Source organism: Symphalangus syndactylus, chromosome 18 (assembly GCF_028878055.3).
Source record: "Symphalangus syndactylus isolate Jambi chromosome 18, NHGRI_mSymSyn1-v2.1_pri, whole genome shotgun sequence".
NCBI lineage: Eukaryota > Metazoa > Chordata > Mammalia > Primates > Hylobatidae > Symphalangus > Symphalangus syndactylus.
Genome location: NC_072440.2, coordinates 88,014,012 through 88,030,000, shown reverse-complemented (window position 1 = coordinate 88,030,000; position 15,989 = coordinate 88,014,012). Strand labels below are relative to the sequence as shown.

The 15,989-nt window shown below is 35.9% G+C and overlaps 1 protein-coding gene across 15 annotated transcripts in view; it reads right to left on the bottom strand.

Annotated features, from left to right (window-relative positions):
* ITSN2 (intersectin 2) overlaps nt 1-15,989 on the bottom strand; it is a 158,579-nt gene that overhangs the window by 32,339 nt on the left and 110,251 nt on the right. For 12 of the 15 annotated variants that reach the window (XM_063623891.1, XM_063623889.1, XM_055253700.2 and 9 more), the window contains 4 exons: nt 15,686-15,731; nt 15,475-15,596; nt 13,614-13,710; nt 12,946-13,137 (listed from right to left, as the gene is read on the bottom strand). In XM_063623891.1, coding sequence (XP_063479961.1) covers nt 12,946-13,137; nt 13,614-13,710; nt 15,475-15,596; nt 15,686-15,731 — 457 coding nt within the window. Of the gene's footprint in view, nt 1-5,755; nt 9,025-12,945; nt 13,138-13,613; nt 13,711-15,474; nt 15,597-15,685; nt 15,732-15,989 lie in introns of those variants that run through there. The other 3 variants (XM_055253708.2, XM_055253709.2, XM_055253710.2) reach the window with 1 other exon arrangement.

Sequence of the window (15,989 nt, the reverse complement as noted above, 5' to 3'; positions counted from 1 at the left end):
TTTACTCAAACAACCCAATGATTAGTTCATGACTTGGTACACAGCAAATATTTACTAAATGTTAGCTGTTATTTCTAGTATCTATTATGTGTCAGACATTAAACTTGTGCTTTACAAACCCCTTAAGCTTCATGTGCAATGTGGGTATTATTATTCTCACTTATACAGACCAGGCTAAGGCTCGGAGGGGTGAGCTGGCTAAGATAGGAATCAAAGCAATCCTCCCACTATACTTCCCACTATACTCATTTATCGTTCTCTTTGAAAGAGTAAGTGATTTTTGCCTTTTGACGAGCATTAAAACGTCTCTGAAGAATGTCCTTCATAATTTGTTGTTCTTTAAAACAAAGTTAAAAAAGTGATTCTAAAACTGATTCTAAAAGTTTATACAGAGAGGCAAAAGACCCAGAACAGCCAACACAAAATTAAAGGAGAAGAATAAAACTGAAGAACTGACACTACCTGACCTCAAGACTTACTAGAAAGCTGCAGTAATCAAGCCAGTGTGGTACTGGCAAAAGAATACACAAATAGATCAATGAAACAGAATAGAGCCCAGAAACAGACCCATATAAATAGAGTCAACTGACCTTTGACAAAGGAGCAAAGGCAATACCATGGGGCAAAGATACTCTTTTCAACAAACGATGCTGGAACAACTGGCCATCCAAATGCCAAAAAAAAAACAAAAAACAAAAAACAAAACTACCTTTAAAATGAAATATAGACACAGGTCTGTACTCTTCACAAAAAATAACTCAAAATGCATCACAAACCTAAATTTGAAACACAAAACTATAAAGCTCCCAGAAAATAATGTAAGAGAAAATCTAGATAACCTTAGGCTTAGTGATGACTCTTTAGATATACCAAAGATACAACCCATGAAAGAAAGAGTTGATAAGCGGGACTTCATTAAATGTAAAAACTTTCATTCTGCAAAAGATGTGGTCAAGAGAATGAGAAGACAAGGCACAGACTGAAAAAAAACTTGCAAAAGACATATCTGATAAAGAACTATTATTCAAAATATGGAAAGAACTCTTAAAACTCAACAATAAGAAAACAAATAAAAAAATGGGCCAAAGACCTTAACAGATGCCTCATGGAAAAAGATATGCAGATGGCAAATAAACATATAAAAAGATGCTTTACATCATATGTCATTGGGAAAATGTAAATTAAAACAAAAATGAGATACCACTACACACCTGTTAGAATGGCCAGAATCCATAACACTGACACCACCAAATGCTGGCAAGGATGTGGAACAACAGGAACTTTCATTCATTGCCGGTGGGAATGCAAAATGGTACAGCCACTTTGGAAGACAGTTTGCCATTTACAAAACTAAACATACTCTAAAACCATATGATCCAGCAGCAATCACACACCTTGGTATTGATTCAAAGGAAATGAAAACTTATGTCCACACAAAAGCCTTTACACAGATATTTATAACAGCTTCATTCAGAATTGCCAAAACTTGGGAGGAATCACAGTATCTTTCAGTGAGTGGATAAACTGTGGTACACCCAGACAATGGAATATTGTTTAGCACTAAAACGAAAAGATCAAGCCATGAAAAGATATGGAGGAAACGTACATGCCTATTACTAAGTGAAACAAGCCAATCTGAAAAGGCTATGTACTGAATGATTCCAATCATATGATATTCTGGGAAGGGCAAAACTATGGAGACAGTAAAAAGATCAGTGGTTGCCAGGGGATGGAGGGAGGGAGAGCTGAACAGGTAGAGCACAGAGGATTTTTAGGGTAGTGAAAATACTGTATGATACTGTGATGGTAGCCATATGTCATTACCCATTTGTACAATCCCACAGAATGCACAGCACCAAGACTGAACCCTAATGTAAACTACAGACTTTGATAATGACATGATGTAGGTGCATCAGTTGTAACAAATGTACTGCTCTGGTGGGGGGTGTTGTTAATGGGGGAGGCTATGCCTGTTTCGGGGCAAGGGACATATGGGATATCTCTGTGCCTTCCTCTCAATTTTGCTGTGAACCTAAAACTACTCTAAAAAATAAAGTCTTTTAAAAAAGTGATTATGAAGACAAATAATTTTAAAACAGGCAAAGGATCTGAACAGACATATCTCCAAAGAAGGTATACAAATGGCCAACAAGCACATGAAAAGATGCCCAATATCATTAGTCATCAGGGAAATGCAAATCAAAACCACAGTGAGATGTCACTTTATGTCCACTGGATGGCTATAATAAAAGTCAGATAATAACAAGTGCCAGTGAGGATGTGGAGTAACAGAAAGCTCTGTACACTGCTTGTGGAAATAGAAAATGGTGCAGCCAGTGAGGCAGGTCCTTAACAAATTAAACATAGATTTACCATTTGACCTGGGAATTCTACTCCTATATATCCAAAAGAAACATGGACATATGTTCACACAAAAACTTGTACACAAATGTTCACAGCAGTATTATTCACAATAGCCAAATGGTTGAAACAACCCAAATGTCCATTAACTAATGAATGGATAAACAAAACGTGGCATATCCACACAATGGGATATTAATTTCGCCATAAAAAGGAATGATGTACATACAGCTACATGCTACTACATGGATGAACCTTGAAAACATTATGCTAAGTGAAATACGCCGATCACAAAATGCTACACATTTTATGATTCCATACATACGAAATGTTCAGAATAGACAAACATGGAAACAAAAGATTAGTGCCTGCTTAGGGCTGGAGGCTGGAGGGGGCTTAGGGAAATGGGGGTGATAGCTAAATTGTACAGAGATTCATTTTGAGGTGATAAAAATGTTTTATATGTGCCACATTTTCTTAAGAAATGTGGCACATATACACCATGGAATACTACGCAGCCATAAAAAATGATGAGTTCATGTCCTTTGTAGGGACATGGATGAAACTGGAAAACATCATTCTCAGTAAACTATCGCAAGGACAAAAAACCAAACACCGCATGTTCTCACTCATAGGTGGGAATTGAACAATGAGAACTCATGGACACAGGAAGGGGAACATCACACTCCGGGGACTGTTGTGGGGTTGGGGGAGGGGGGAGGGATAGCATTAGGAGATATACCTAATGCTAAATGACGAGTTAATGGGTGTAGGAAATCAACATGGCACATGGATACCTATGTAACAAACCTGCACATTGTGCACATGGACCCTGAAACCTAAAGTATAATAATAAAAAGAAAAAAAATGTTTTATAAGTGACTGTGGAAATGGTTGGACAACTTTGTTAATATACTAAAAACCACCAACTGCATGGCAAGTGAATTATATCTCAATGAAGCTGTTACCAAAAAAAGTGATTACATTCAACTTTATCCTTCTGGATACTGTTGTCATAGTCTTGTCCTTGTTTATTATGTTCATGCTTTGACTCCTTGATTCTTCTCTGTGTGTCCTTTTTACATAGAGAAAAGCCTGTACAATCTCTGATTTTTCCTGGGTTTCTTTTCCTTTTTTTTTTTTTTTGGGACATAGGGTCTCATTCTGTCACTCAGGCTGGAGTGCAGTGGTGTGATCTCAGCTCACTGCAGCCTCGATCTCCCAGGCTCAATTGAACTGCCTGCCTCAGCCTCCTGAGTAGCTAGCACTACAGGCGTGCAGCAGCACCACTCCCAGCTATCTATCTATCTATCTAGCAATCTATCTATCTATATTTTTTATTTTTTTTTGTAGAGACAGGTTTCACCATGTTGCCCAGGCTGGCCTCAAACTCCTAGGCTCAGGTAATCACCCACCTTGGCCTCTCAAAAGTGCTGGGATTACAGGCATGAGCCACCATCCTGTTTTCATTTCACTGGTATGAGTAACGGTTGTACTGCCAAAGTTCATTATTAGGGGATGGTGGCAATATCAGCACATTAGTGTAGAGGCTAACAGCGTGGACTTGGGAGCCAGACCATGGACAACCTCTACCACCTACTAGCTGTGGAACCTTGGTCAAATTATCTAATCTGTTTTAATTTCTGTATCTCAAAAAAAGAAAACAATGAAGAGGTAATACATTCAAGGACCTTAGAAAAGTATCTAGGCTAAGAAGTCCTCAAAAAAGAGCACTTTTCCTCTTTTCTTTTTACTGGTGTGAGAGATGGTTGCAGCACCAGAATTTCATTATTTTTTAAAAATCGTGAAAATAGCACAATAATCTCTTTCTCATACAACCTGTTTCCCATCTTTATGAGCTCCTTTCACTATCCAACCCTTAACTGCTGATATTCTAGGAGGTCTGATCTTCTTCCCAAGTAATCTCATCTACTTTCACTGGTTCAACAACTACCAATATGTATGTCATTCCACCAAGTGGTATACATCTGATGTTGTCTATCTTGATTTTATCTGACCACCTGCTCGACAATTCTATGTGGACATCCCATAGGTGCTCCAAACTCCTCTTCTTCCCCCAATTCTAATTCTTCACTGCAGTTGGTGGCACCATTATCCCATCCTGTCCCTCAAGACACAAATCTGGGAATAACTGACTTTTCCACCTACACTCATATTCCATCTATCTCCAGTTCCTGCCAATTTTCCCTCAGAACTCCATTTCATCATTTTTTGCTCCACCTTGGGTGCATTGGGTGCACATCAGAATCATATGGGAGGCTTTGAAAGATCAGGCTGAACTTCAATCTATTTAAATTAGGACCCCGGCAAGTTTCCCAAGTGATTCCAACATACAGCTGAGCTAGAGAATTTCTGACTTAGCCCCTGGCCTGCCTCTGAAGCCTCAACTTTCATAGTTCCTGGCGCTGTATTTCCATTCTAACAATACTGAAATGCTTATAATTACACTTCCCCACCATGCCATTTCTTGTCTTTATCATACACTCCACCATCCTACCCACCGAATCTGGCTTATTGCTACTTATCTTATGGACCTGGCAGTTGCTTACTCCAGCAAGTCTCTTGTTCACCGATCTATGGCTGAATTTGGTATTCCTTCTCCGTAGTCCTTAAGTGCCTGTAAGTATCTATACTGTGCTGAATATGCTGTTTTATAATTATCTGCATATGAGCCTAATCCCCTCAAAGAACTATGTACCACCTAAGACGATGGCCACTTGACACTCAGTTTTGTATCCCCAGCACCTGCTTAGCCTTATGTAAACACTTCATACATGTTAGTTGAATAACTTTCCGGAGATGAGGAAAGGCTTTTTGGAAAGAGGTTGTTTCTGCTAGATGTTGACGGATGGACTGGATTTAGATCCATATCTTTCTTTCCACCCAAGGGCTTATACAACCACCAACATGATTAACTTTAACACTGCTTAACTTTGATATCTCCAAGCATTCACTGCTATTTCTTTTACATAAACTCTTATTTTGTACTAAAAGTCTTACTCTACATTTGCAATGAGTATTAATTTGTAAGTTCCATCCAATCGTTTTAGAAAAAAGTTGCAGTAAAACTTATAAAAACACAATGGTCTATTACCCTAGATTACGTTTTCCTTACTTTTGTGAGCAACAACGTATTAAAATCAAACTTTATTTCACTTTTGAGATACATATGATTATCTCCAATCAAATTATCTTCATCTTGACCACTTAAACATTTCTTTTGCCCCCTATGATATAAAACAATTTGCTGGCCTGTTCTCATGAGACTACGTTAAGGAAAAAGAGACATTCCAAAGACATTTAATCATGACTAAATAAAAACAATTAAAAGTTTTAAAGAATGTTTCAAAAGAAATACACAATACAACTAATATAGTTTGTGTTCTTTTAATAAACACACTTGCATAGTTATATTACAATTTTGTAAAAATAAAAACAGATTATCTCATGCCAAGCGTGCCCAGCATTTGCACAATCTCAATATCTTTAATACTATAATTTTCAAGACACACAAAATAAAATTTTAAGGCAAAAACAGCACTTTGCAACAATTTAATAATTTATTACATTACAGTAGCATCACAGCAGCATTCCATAATGCCACTTTAGGCAAAAGTCTTTCAGTATTTCCATTATAGATTCTTTTTACCAGAACTCATAAATTGGTAAAAGTCATTCTAAGAAAACTTAGCAAATAAAGCTTTGGACTGGAATTGGCGTTTCTTTCTCTACTTTTCCTTCCTCCAGTTTCTTTCTTTTAAACTACAGTATTTATATTTTGAAATGTTTTATTTCAAAACATTTAAATATCAGTTACATTTTTAATAGTTACATTATTTTAAAATGACTTTAAGATAAAGTTTTAGAGAAACTATATTATGGATAGGGCTGATTTACATTCTCAAATTTTCTAAAAATCAGCTTTGTTTTTAGAACCGATTTTTTTCATTTCTGGAAAACTTAAAAGGTTTAATCAAATAATTTAAAAGTGATTATCATATATTGCAATCTGTAAACAGGTATTTTGATTCTTTACCTCCTACAGAAATTCAAATTTATTCAGTTGAACTCACATTTTAAAATTCTATGTTTCTGATGAACTCTAACTTCTAATGTTGCCATCTAAGCAAATTGAAAGCTGCCTTATACTGAATGAGGAAGAGAACAAATACTTGGCTGAATGAGGTATTGCAAAAGACTGCATGCACTTTTAAGAAAGACTTAAGTTATTATGTCATATGATTTCCATTCTTTTTAGCTTTTTCTTAAATATATGACAAAATACCTACACAAAGAGTGGTATTTCAGTTAATATAGTAAATTTATTTTCCAGACTGACATTCAGCTTAAATATGCCAGTATATGATTTAATCCATAGGTACCTGATGAACATACTATTTTCAGATTGGTTACAGATGCTAAACGCTGTCTGAAGGTCATTCCTAGTAATTTATATTTATCAGTGTAAAAGTGAAGTGATTTGAACTATAAAAATACCTTTGAAATAATTAATCAATGTATTAGATAAACTCAGTTTCAGAATTATAAAGAAAAAATGTTAGACCAAATAATGTGGCTAATTAACAGTGGTATGATTTCTACCCCAAGGGTTTAAAAATGGATTTAAGGTAACTGTCTTTGAACTCAAAAGAATGCAAAAGCAGCAAGTTCAGAAAACAAAAGGCAAGAACAGGTAATTAATACAATTTGGGAGAGTCAGTTGAATTCACAAGGACCCAGTCTTTGCACTCTTTCAGTGAATATAGGCAAATCTGTTATTCCATCTGTAAAATGAAATTATTGCTTTCCTATTAATGTCATATTTATAAAAGTATCATGAGGATGCCAAATGCTAAAAATAGAGGTGGTCTAGTAACTAGAAATTGCCACCCTAGGGAGCACACATACTTATCTCCCTACATCCTAATAATGTGATAAATTTTGGAACACAGACATTAAAACTTTATGAAGTTTTAACTGTTGATTCTTTCCCAAGCATCATAAAGTTATGATTTAGGCAATGTATGACTGAAATAATTCATTCATAATGTATAGGCACATTAACATAAATATTGCACAAAACATGCCTCTAACTGAAACTGAGAGGTATAAAAACATATTTCACTCTTTGTAAATAACTTTGTGAGGAAATATGACTCTGTGATTGTATATACACTTTTCCTGATACTTTGACATTCACAAACAGTAGATTGCACTGCAGTCTGTAAACATTTTAAGTTGCATAAACTTCTCCTTGATTTTCAAATATAGTATAATACTGTCTACTAAAACTCCTTTTTGTATCAACTAAGCACTCTCACATATATTAGTTTATAATAATGTTTGTTATTATTTTTTAAAGTGTTTTCCATTCCAGGAAAAGAAGTAAATTCTTATGTCAAAGTAGCCAATATGGTTGAAGAACAGGTATTAGTCAGAGAAGTCTGGATGGTAAAATCAATCTTCGAGCCTCAAAGAAGCTCCATGAACACAGAGGAATGCCAGGTGTTACACAGCTTTCTTGCACTCTAATTCATTCTTGACTAGAGCCTGCATGTCTGTTTCGGGGACATTTAAACTCTTAAAGGATTTCTTATGATCTTTACTAAATACATTAAGAAGAATGTCAACCAGTGCCCTTTTGTATACTGGGACATGTAGTCACCTGATTAAAACAGGTAACAATGAACTCTGACTTTAAAATGGATTATAGATATAAATGCTCTAAGCTAGGAAAGGTTTTTCATATCTCACAGTCAAAGATGGGAGCCTTTCATTCCTCAAAAATAATCCCTTTTTAGGTCATCAAAAAAGAATACAAATGCTGCAGCACATGATGCAGTATCTTCATTAGCCCAGAGCACATAAAGATCCTAAGGGAACTACTATAGGACAGTGCTCATTCTTGGGACTGGAACAAATGAAACACTGCACATACCTGCCAGAGCAGGCCACTTTCCTCTTCTCTGAGATTTAAAAAGCTCCCCCAAAATGTTATTATTCCCATCCCAAATACACAGAAAACAGGGCATGGCTGTTTCCAGTTCTTGGCCTTTAAACAAATCTAAATGTCAGTACTCATAGTGGCATATTAAAAAGTAATAAACAGTGCGCACTTGAGGGCAAACCACATACTGAGCTAATTAAGAGCTCACTGTGATTAGGATTAGATCAAACATAATAGCAGAACATAAGCAAATTTTATCTGAATTCTGTAAATTAATACACATGTTGCAATAACATTAAAAAAGCATGGCAGCCTATTCCAAACCAGTAAGAACAGTTTGTGCAAATAGTGGGTCTTTGTGTGTTTGAACTCCCACCACATAAGGGCAAACTCAATATGCATGCTAATGACCTACAATTATCAAATTAAAAAAGAAGAAAAATGCTAAAGATGCCAGAGTGAACAGCAGGGAAAGCCACACAAAGACCCACTATCCTTTAACTTTTTACAAATAAATTTAAACTGTAAGTTAGAAACACAAAAAAATAATCACAAGTGGCTCTAACATTCAAACGAAGTAAATGAATTGTGTAGGAGATATTTGATCAGGGCTGCCTGCCCTGCCTCCACGCTAGAGTGAAACTTGGATAGTGGGTCTCTGGGGTGCTTTCACAACTGGAAGACAACATTGGGTCCTAAAAAAAGAAAATGAGGAATAAAATGAACATAATGCAAATTAGGTGGGTGAGATAAAATTTGACTAGTAACAACATGCAACATCAACCAAACAAATTTGAACTTTTAAAATTCTCTATCTTAAAAAAAGTTCTAATTATGTAACAAAATGAAAAATAATACTTGTAAGGGTCAAAGAAACACAAATGGTAATCTATAATTTAACTAGCTTTCATTGACTATTACAAGAACTACAAACAGATGATTCATCTATAAAAAGCTGGGTAGGTACAAAAAGGATCTCATATCTATTCCTGACTTTACGGATTAAGCATTTTCTGAACCATATCCTATTAAAATTATAGGTTATATAAACAATGTGAGTGAACTTCATAGCTACCAACACAATTAACATTACTCTTCATCTTCTTTGAAAAAGCAATTATGATTCTTCAATTTCTGATAAATAATTACTTCAAGTAAACAAAATCGGTACTCCTCACTTTCCTAGATAATTTAAACAGTTGTTTTATAGAAACAATAAACCATCTCAGAGGAATCTCTTTGGAAGTTATCCTTAGAATTACAGAATTGACAGCCCTTTTATTCCAGGATGGATGACAAGCCTTTAGCCATTCATTTAGGCAAAACAATAAAGTATTCAGTTTTTAGATCTGATTAAACTAAAAAAACCCCACATACACCTGCCAGAAACAAGGTAATAGGTAAGTTACCGGTAATAACTTTATAACAAAGAGAAATTTGAAACTACTCTTATTTTATAAAATAACCTCTTGAACATTTTGTTTTCCCAGCTGTCAGTATGTAAAATGACCAAGAAAATAATGAGTTCCTCCTTGCATCCCCAACATTTGCCCTTCCAGCAAACCATTAGTACTTATCCTTCATGTACCAGCTCAAATATCTTCTGTTATATCTTTCACAACATGCCTTCTTTCTCCACAAAGATTTAGGGGGTCTTTTTCCAAAACATATTTGTATAAATATTCATTACAGCAATTGTTATATTTATCTGAATGTTGTTCCCCACTAACCTCTAAAGCTACTTCAGAATGGATTGTCTTTTCTTGTTCATATTCCCAGTACTCCTAGTCAGTACAGAGTAGACACTCAAGTAATACCAAATGATGAATTTCTTAAATGAACAGTGGGAAGAATGTTAACATAAAATCCAAAACCCCTCAAAAAAGTAAAACCTGAAGCACATAGGAGCTATAAAATCATTGCGTAGGTCAATAATGACCAAAAGACAATTATTGTTTTTCTTCTTATTTTAATCTTTCAATATTTCCTTGTTTGTTTTGAGACAGGGTCTCACCCTGTTACCCAGGCTGGAGCACAGTGGCATGACCATGGCTCACTACAGCCTCCCACCTCAGCCTCCCAGGCTGCTGGGACTACAGGGATGTGCCACCACACTCAGCTAATTTTAAAAATTTTTTCTGTAGAGATGAGGTCTCCCTATACTGATGATCAAACAATCTTCCTACCTCGGCCTCCCAAAGTGTTGGGATTATAGGTGTGCGCCACTGTGCCCAGCCCTGCTATTTCCGTGTTTTATTTCAGGGAGGGCTTGCATTACAATTGGTTGTCTTCTAGACGCGCACTGTCTAATACAGGAGCCACAGGCCATGAGTGGCTATTTAGCTTAAAATTAAAGTTTAATTAAATTGAGTTTCTCGTCATATTAGCCACACTCCGAATAATCAAAAGTGACTAGCGACCACTGTATTGGAGAGTCGAGATATAGACTATTTTCTGTACTGCATAAAATTCTACTGGATAGTGCTGTTTAGATTGGGTATCTCTCTCATCTATAGGCAGACTAAGGCTCTGACAGTTCTACCCATACTAAAATAGTAGATGAAGCATTCTCTGGGCAAAAGTAATTTCCATGACAAATGTGTCCTTGAATAATAACCAAGGGATGACATCAATCTATTTTCTGTATCATTAGTGTATTACACATTTACTGACAACCAGAAACTATGCTGCTTCTTTTTGGAATAAAAAATTGTCACTCAACTCTCTGGGAAAGTTACTTTCCTAGGAGATTGTTACTGCCTTGAAGTAGATTTCTCTAGAGTAATATTTAAATTATCTGCAGAGGGGAAACTGAAAGGGCCTTCATAAAATAGGCGGGGGAAAGGTATAAGACCTGGGGCCATGGTCCTGTCCTTCCTTTCAAACAGCTTTTATCTGTTCTTTATATTCCCTATTCTGTGAGACTTAATTGGAAAAAGTGTTTCAAACCACAACAACATATTTGGAAAACCATCACTTTAGATCATAGATGCTATAAAAGCCAAATGTACTGACACACTGGCATGCCTTCAGGGATCACTAGCCAAAGATCTTCCAAACCCAGTAGGTCTGAAAAGTACTTTCCATTCTCAACACCAAGAAAGATGCCACAGCTAATTAGATAAACTGGTTTCTAATTAATCATTGTGAACTGCCAAACCATCAGCAGAGCTTAAAAATGATCATTTATTAGGCAACCCAAGTTACAATTTTCTTTATCACTTCTGAAACCCTGCAATATTTTTGGGAATATTCAAATCACAAAAAACTGGATTCCTCCCATCTCCAAGTTGGGAAACTTAGTTGCTTTATGTGAAGGGAAGGTTTCTCCCAGGGTCAGAACTATCTTTATAAGCTCTAAAGTGAAAATAATGCCCAAAATTATGGATACGGTATAAATTCACAATCCTTATACTGAATCATAAAGTGTATCTGAGTTTTGTTTGGGTTACCATTTATATATTCTCAGCAACTGAACTTAAATGAAAGGCTAAGTATTTTAAATTTCATAAGACATATATCATGAGATATTTTAAAAATAAAACTAAAAATCAAAAGAGTGGGAAAAAGTGACAATCATTTCATAAAGGTAAAAAGTTATTTCCAAGTACTATTTATTCCCTAATTTATTACTAATGCTATATTTACTGTCAACCAAAAGAATGGCTAGGTAAATACAGAGAGATAATTTTATATAATACCAAACTTCACACTTCGAGATCTGGACCCTTGTTCTGAAAATAATGAAATAGACCTTGATTGATACATCCCTTGTGGAAAAAGGCGACTATCTAAAGAATCACCTGACAAGAATTTTGCAACAGTCATAAATAGTTACTTTTTAATTTTCTTCCAACATGAATGATATGTAAACAGTGAGAAATAAATGAGAAGGTTAGAAATGTAATGGCTTCTGTACACTAAAAGACTAATTTTGAATAAGTGAATAGGGTAATTGCTAGCTACTTTTTTTTTTTTTTCTCTTGAGACAGGGTTTCACCTTGTTGCCCAGGCTGGAGTGCAGTGTGTGTGATCATGACTTACTGCAGCCTTAACCTCCCGGGTTCAAGAGATCCTCCCACCTCAGCCTCCCAAGTAGCTGACACTACAAGCACGTGCCACCACACCCAGCCAATTTTGGTATTTTTTTGTCGAGATGGGGTTTCGCCATGTTGCCCAGGCTAGTCTCCAACTCCTGGGCTTAAGAGATCTTGCGCGCCTAGGCCTCCCAAAGTGCTGGGATTATGGGTGTGGGCCATTGCGCCCAGCCACTAGCTACTTTTTATTAAACCAAAAAAGAACATGGGACACTGAAAAAGAGGATGATAGTAAAAAGAAGCTGCAGTATAGATGGCAGTCATACCAAAGAACTCGTAGGAAAAATTATATACTCTTTCAGATTAAGTCTAATACGAAGGTCTGGAGCTAGCAAGTATTTAAAATAAAGCTATATAACTTCTGACCTTGTAAAAAGTTTCCTTTTGTTTCTTCTCACTTTAAACACTAATCTACATTTGCTGTGAGTGCTGAGTTTAAGATCTAATCCAGAAAAGGAATAAATGCAGTGCTGTATATTAAAGTTTTATACTAGGTGAGAGATAAATAATATTACTCACATTGTTGACTTGGATCTGAGTCTGTCGTCATCTTAACGTAGTTTGAAGGAAAGAGACCAGTCACCCCATTGATCTCTCCTTGCCACCAATCAGGATCATCTTTGTTCATAACATTAATGAGTTGTCCCTTGGAGAAACTGAGCTCATCTTCATTATTCGCTGCATAGTCATACATAGCAATCACCTGACATACTATCACAAGAATAACAAAATAACACATTAAACAAATTAATTATTCCTGCAAGGGTCAATCATTTGAAATCTCCCTAGGATTTAAATTATTTTAATATTAAATATTAAAATTAGGCTAAAATTTCCCTTGAACTGCTCTTTCTCACCCTCCTTCCCCTATTCCTGGTCTTACAAAAACAAGAATTTCCCAACTGCAGTTAACAATCTAAGTGAAGTACTTCACTTTAAGTATGATGGTGTAACAATTTCACATTGAAAGATTTCAAAGAGTTGAAGTGGTTCAAGTATCAGTGAATAAACTGGCTGTTCCTACACTGAACTTTTCAGAAAGGAAATTCTCAGTGGCATGTTACTTTTAAGCAGACATAAGGAAAGAACACATTTTTAATGTTTTCCAAAGAGTGAGCTAATCTAAGAAGTTGCTGAGTTTTAACAAACTCCTCTAAAATGAAATACAAATTAACCCGTTTCCATACCAGGATGAAAGGCAGGTGTGGCTCTTTCACTACTTGGACCCAAAAGTTTAACATGACTGGCAGGAAACCATCCTTTCTGTCGCTTTTTTCCTCTGGCCTATAAAATTAGCAAAAGAAATACACAATTGAAAGATGAGATTAAAAACAATCATTGAGACATAACTTAAAAATTAGAAAAACCATAAATGTGTAGTAAATAATTTAATTTTGCCTAAAGAGAAGTCTGGTCTTTGCCCTCAGCTCCTGGGAAGTAATCTCTAAATCCTTGGACTATCCTGACTGGTCAGAGTGTCTTAGTTTACCTGTGGGTGCTGGGTCATGCCAAATCTAACAATGCGATATATGGTGGGTGCTTTGGGTCATGCAGTATCAGCTCTACCTTGGTAGGGGATGGAGACTGAGTTCAGCCAAATGGGCAATCAACTATATCTATGTGAGGAACCCCAGGCAAAACTCTGTACACCAAGGCTTTGGTGACTGGCAATACTGTGTGTATTGTCACACATCATTGCCAGGAGGAGTTAATACTGTTCATGACTCCGCCAGTAGAGGACAACTGAAAGCTCTGTTTTTGGAACTCTACTGCACTCTGCCCCATGTGTCTCTTCCCTTGGCTGACTTTAATCTGTATCCTTTCATTCCAGTAAACTGCAACATGAGTGTAATAGCTATAGTGAGTTCCGTAAAGTCCTTCTAGTGACTTACAGAACTTGAGAGTAGTCTTGAAGATCCCCTAACTTGGAATTGGTTTCAAATATGAGCATGATCTTGGGGGCCTCAAACTCAGCATTAGCCTTTCAAGTCAACATTAAACAACCAGAAGACACACTAAAACATGCAACTCAAACATGCAACTCAAACTGCTGCTGAAAACAGCATCTGAAGAAGTCTATGTGGAGGTCTTTCAGGCTCAGAGTTCTCTGAATATTTCACAAAAATATTTATATTCTAAAAAGACATTTCTAGAGTTCTCCTAACCCCCTTAAAATGGTGCAGCTGACTACAAATACTTCTTGGAGCTTTGTTAATCATTAATCAGGAGGTCATAAGTAAAATTTATAGAGTCATGTTTCCCACTTAGTTCGGTCCATCTTCAAAGTAAATCAGAAGGTGGAATTTCAGGGGGTTATTCAAGAAGGTATTAAATTTGAACCCCCATTTTTCTTTCAGAATCCTAAGACTCCTGATTTGCAAGAATGAAGCTATGTTTATCCTCCATATTACAATTATATATCACTCATATAAAAATATAGCTATTATATCTCTTGTCATCTTTTAATCCCTAAAATGCTTTTTAGTTTTAACTAGTAAGGAAATATTAGAAGTGAGAGAAGAACTCTTTTCCTGTATCAAAACATATGCAATAACCATCTATTAACGTTTTAGGGAAAAAAAAAACAGGTTCATCTATGTCTGTATTGTTTTTAATTGCACTGCTGTTTCAAAAACCTAAGACTACTAGCGGACAGCCCAATTAGTAGTATTTTCTCAGCACACCGTCTAGATTATGTCTTTCTCCTAGAGGCTATACTGCAAGCCTGGGACTATCCCAGGGAAAGATGATGCTGTGCTTTTCTTTAAGAACATGATCTGTGAATTATAAAGGAATGCATTATTGGAAAACAATTATGTCTTGGGAGAAAGTGATTCCTTAAATTGTTACTTATAACATCAACTCAACTGTGCTAAAAATGTACACACAAGAGACTAAAGGAAATATAATGCAGTAAAATATTGATATTGATTACCTCTAAGTGGAATGATTATGGGTGATCTAAAAATTTTTATTAATTTTATCTTTTTTATGGAGCATGCAGTATTTTTATAATAAAATTTACAGATGCTATTTAAAGAATATTACCTGTAACTCTCCTTGCCACCACCCACTTGTATTTTTCTTTAGAATTAATATTAACTGTCCTGGTGCAAGGCTAAGTTGTTCAGAACCAGAAGCAACATATGCTGAAGTTACCTGAGCAATCTCTGAAAAGAAGACAAACAAGAAACTATGAATTCAAGATTGCGACAGAGCAAACACTTTAGTAATTTTTTAAGATCACTACTATACGTACCAGGTTTTTTATTTGATCCTCCAGACTTGCTAGCACTCCCAAAACTCTACAAGGAAAAGATACTGTGTTGTTTTATTATTTCCAACAATCCAGATGTAAAAGTACAAAGGTTAATGGGAATTAGAGATTTCAAATTCCCAGGATTCTTTTCTCTTTACATGAAGATGACAATGACAATGAACTTCATGCAGTATTAACAAATAAGTGAAAAATCCAACACTTATGAGGAGATCTGGTCTGCCAAGGTAATACATTATATACGAGTGGCTGATGTCGTCAACCACTGACTCAACAGGAAGAGCTT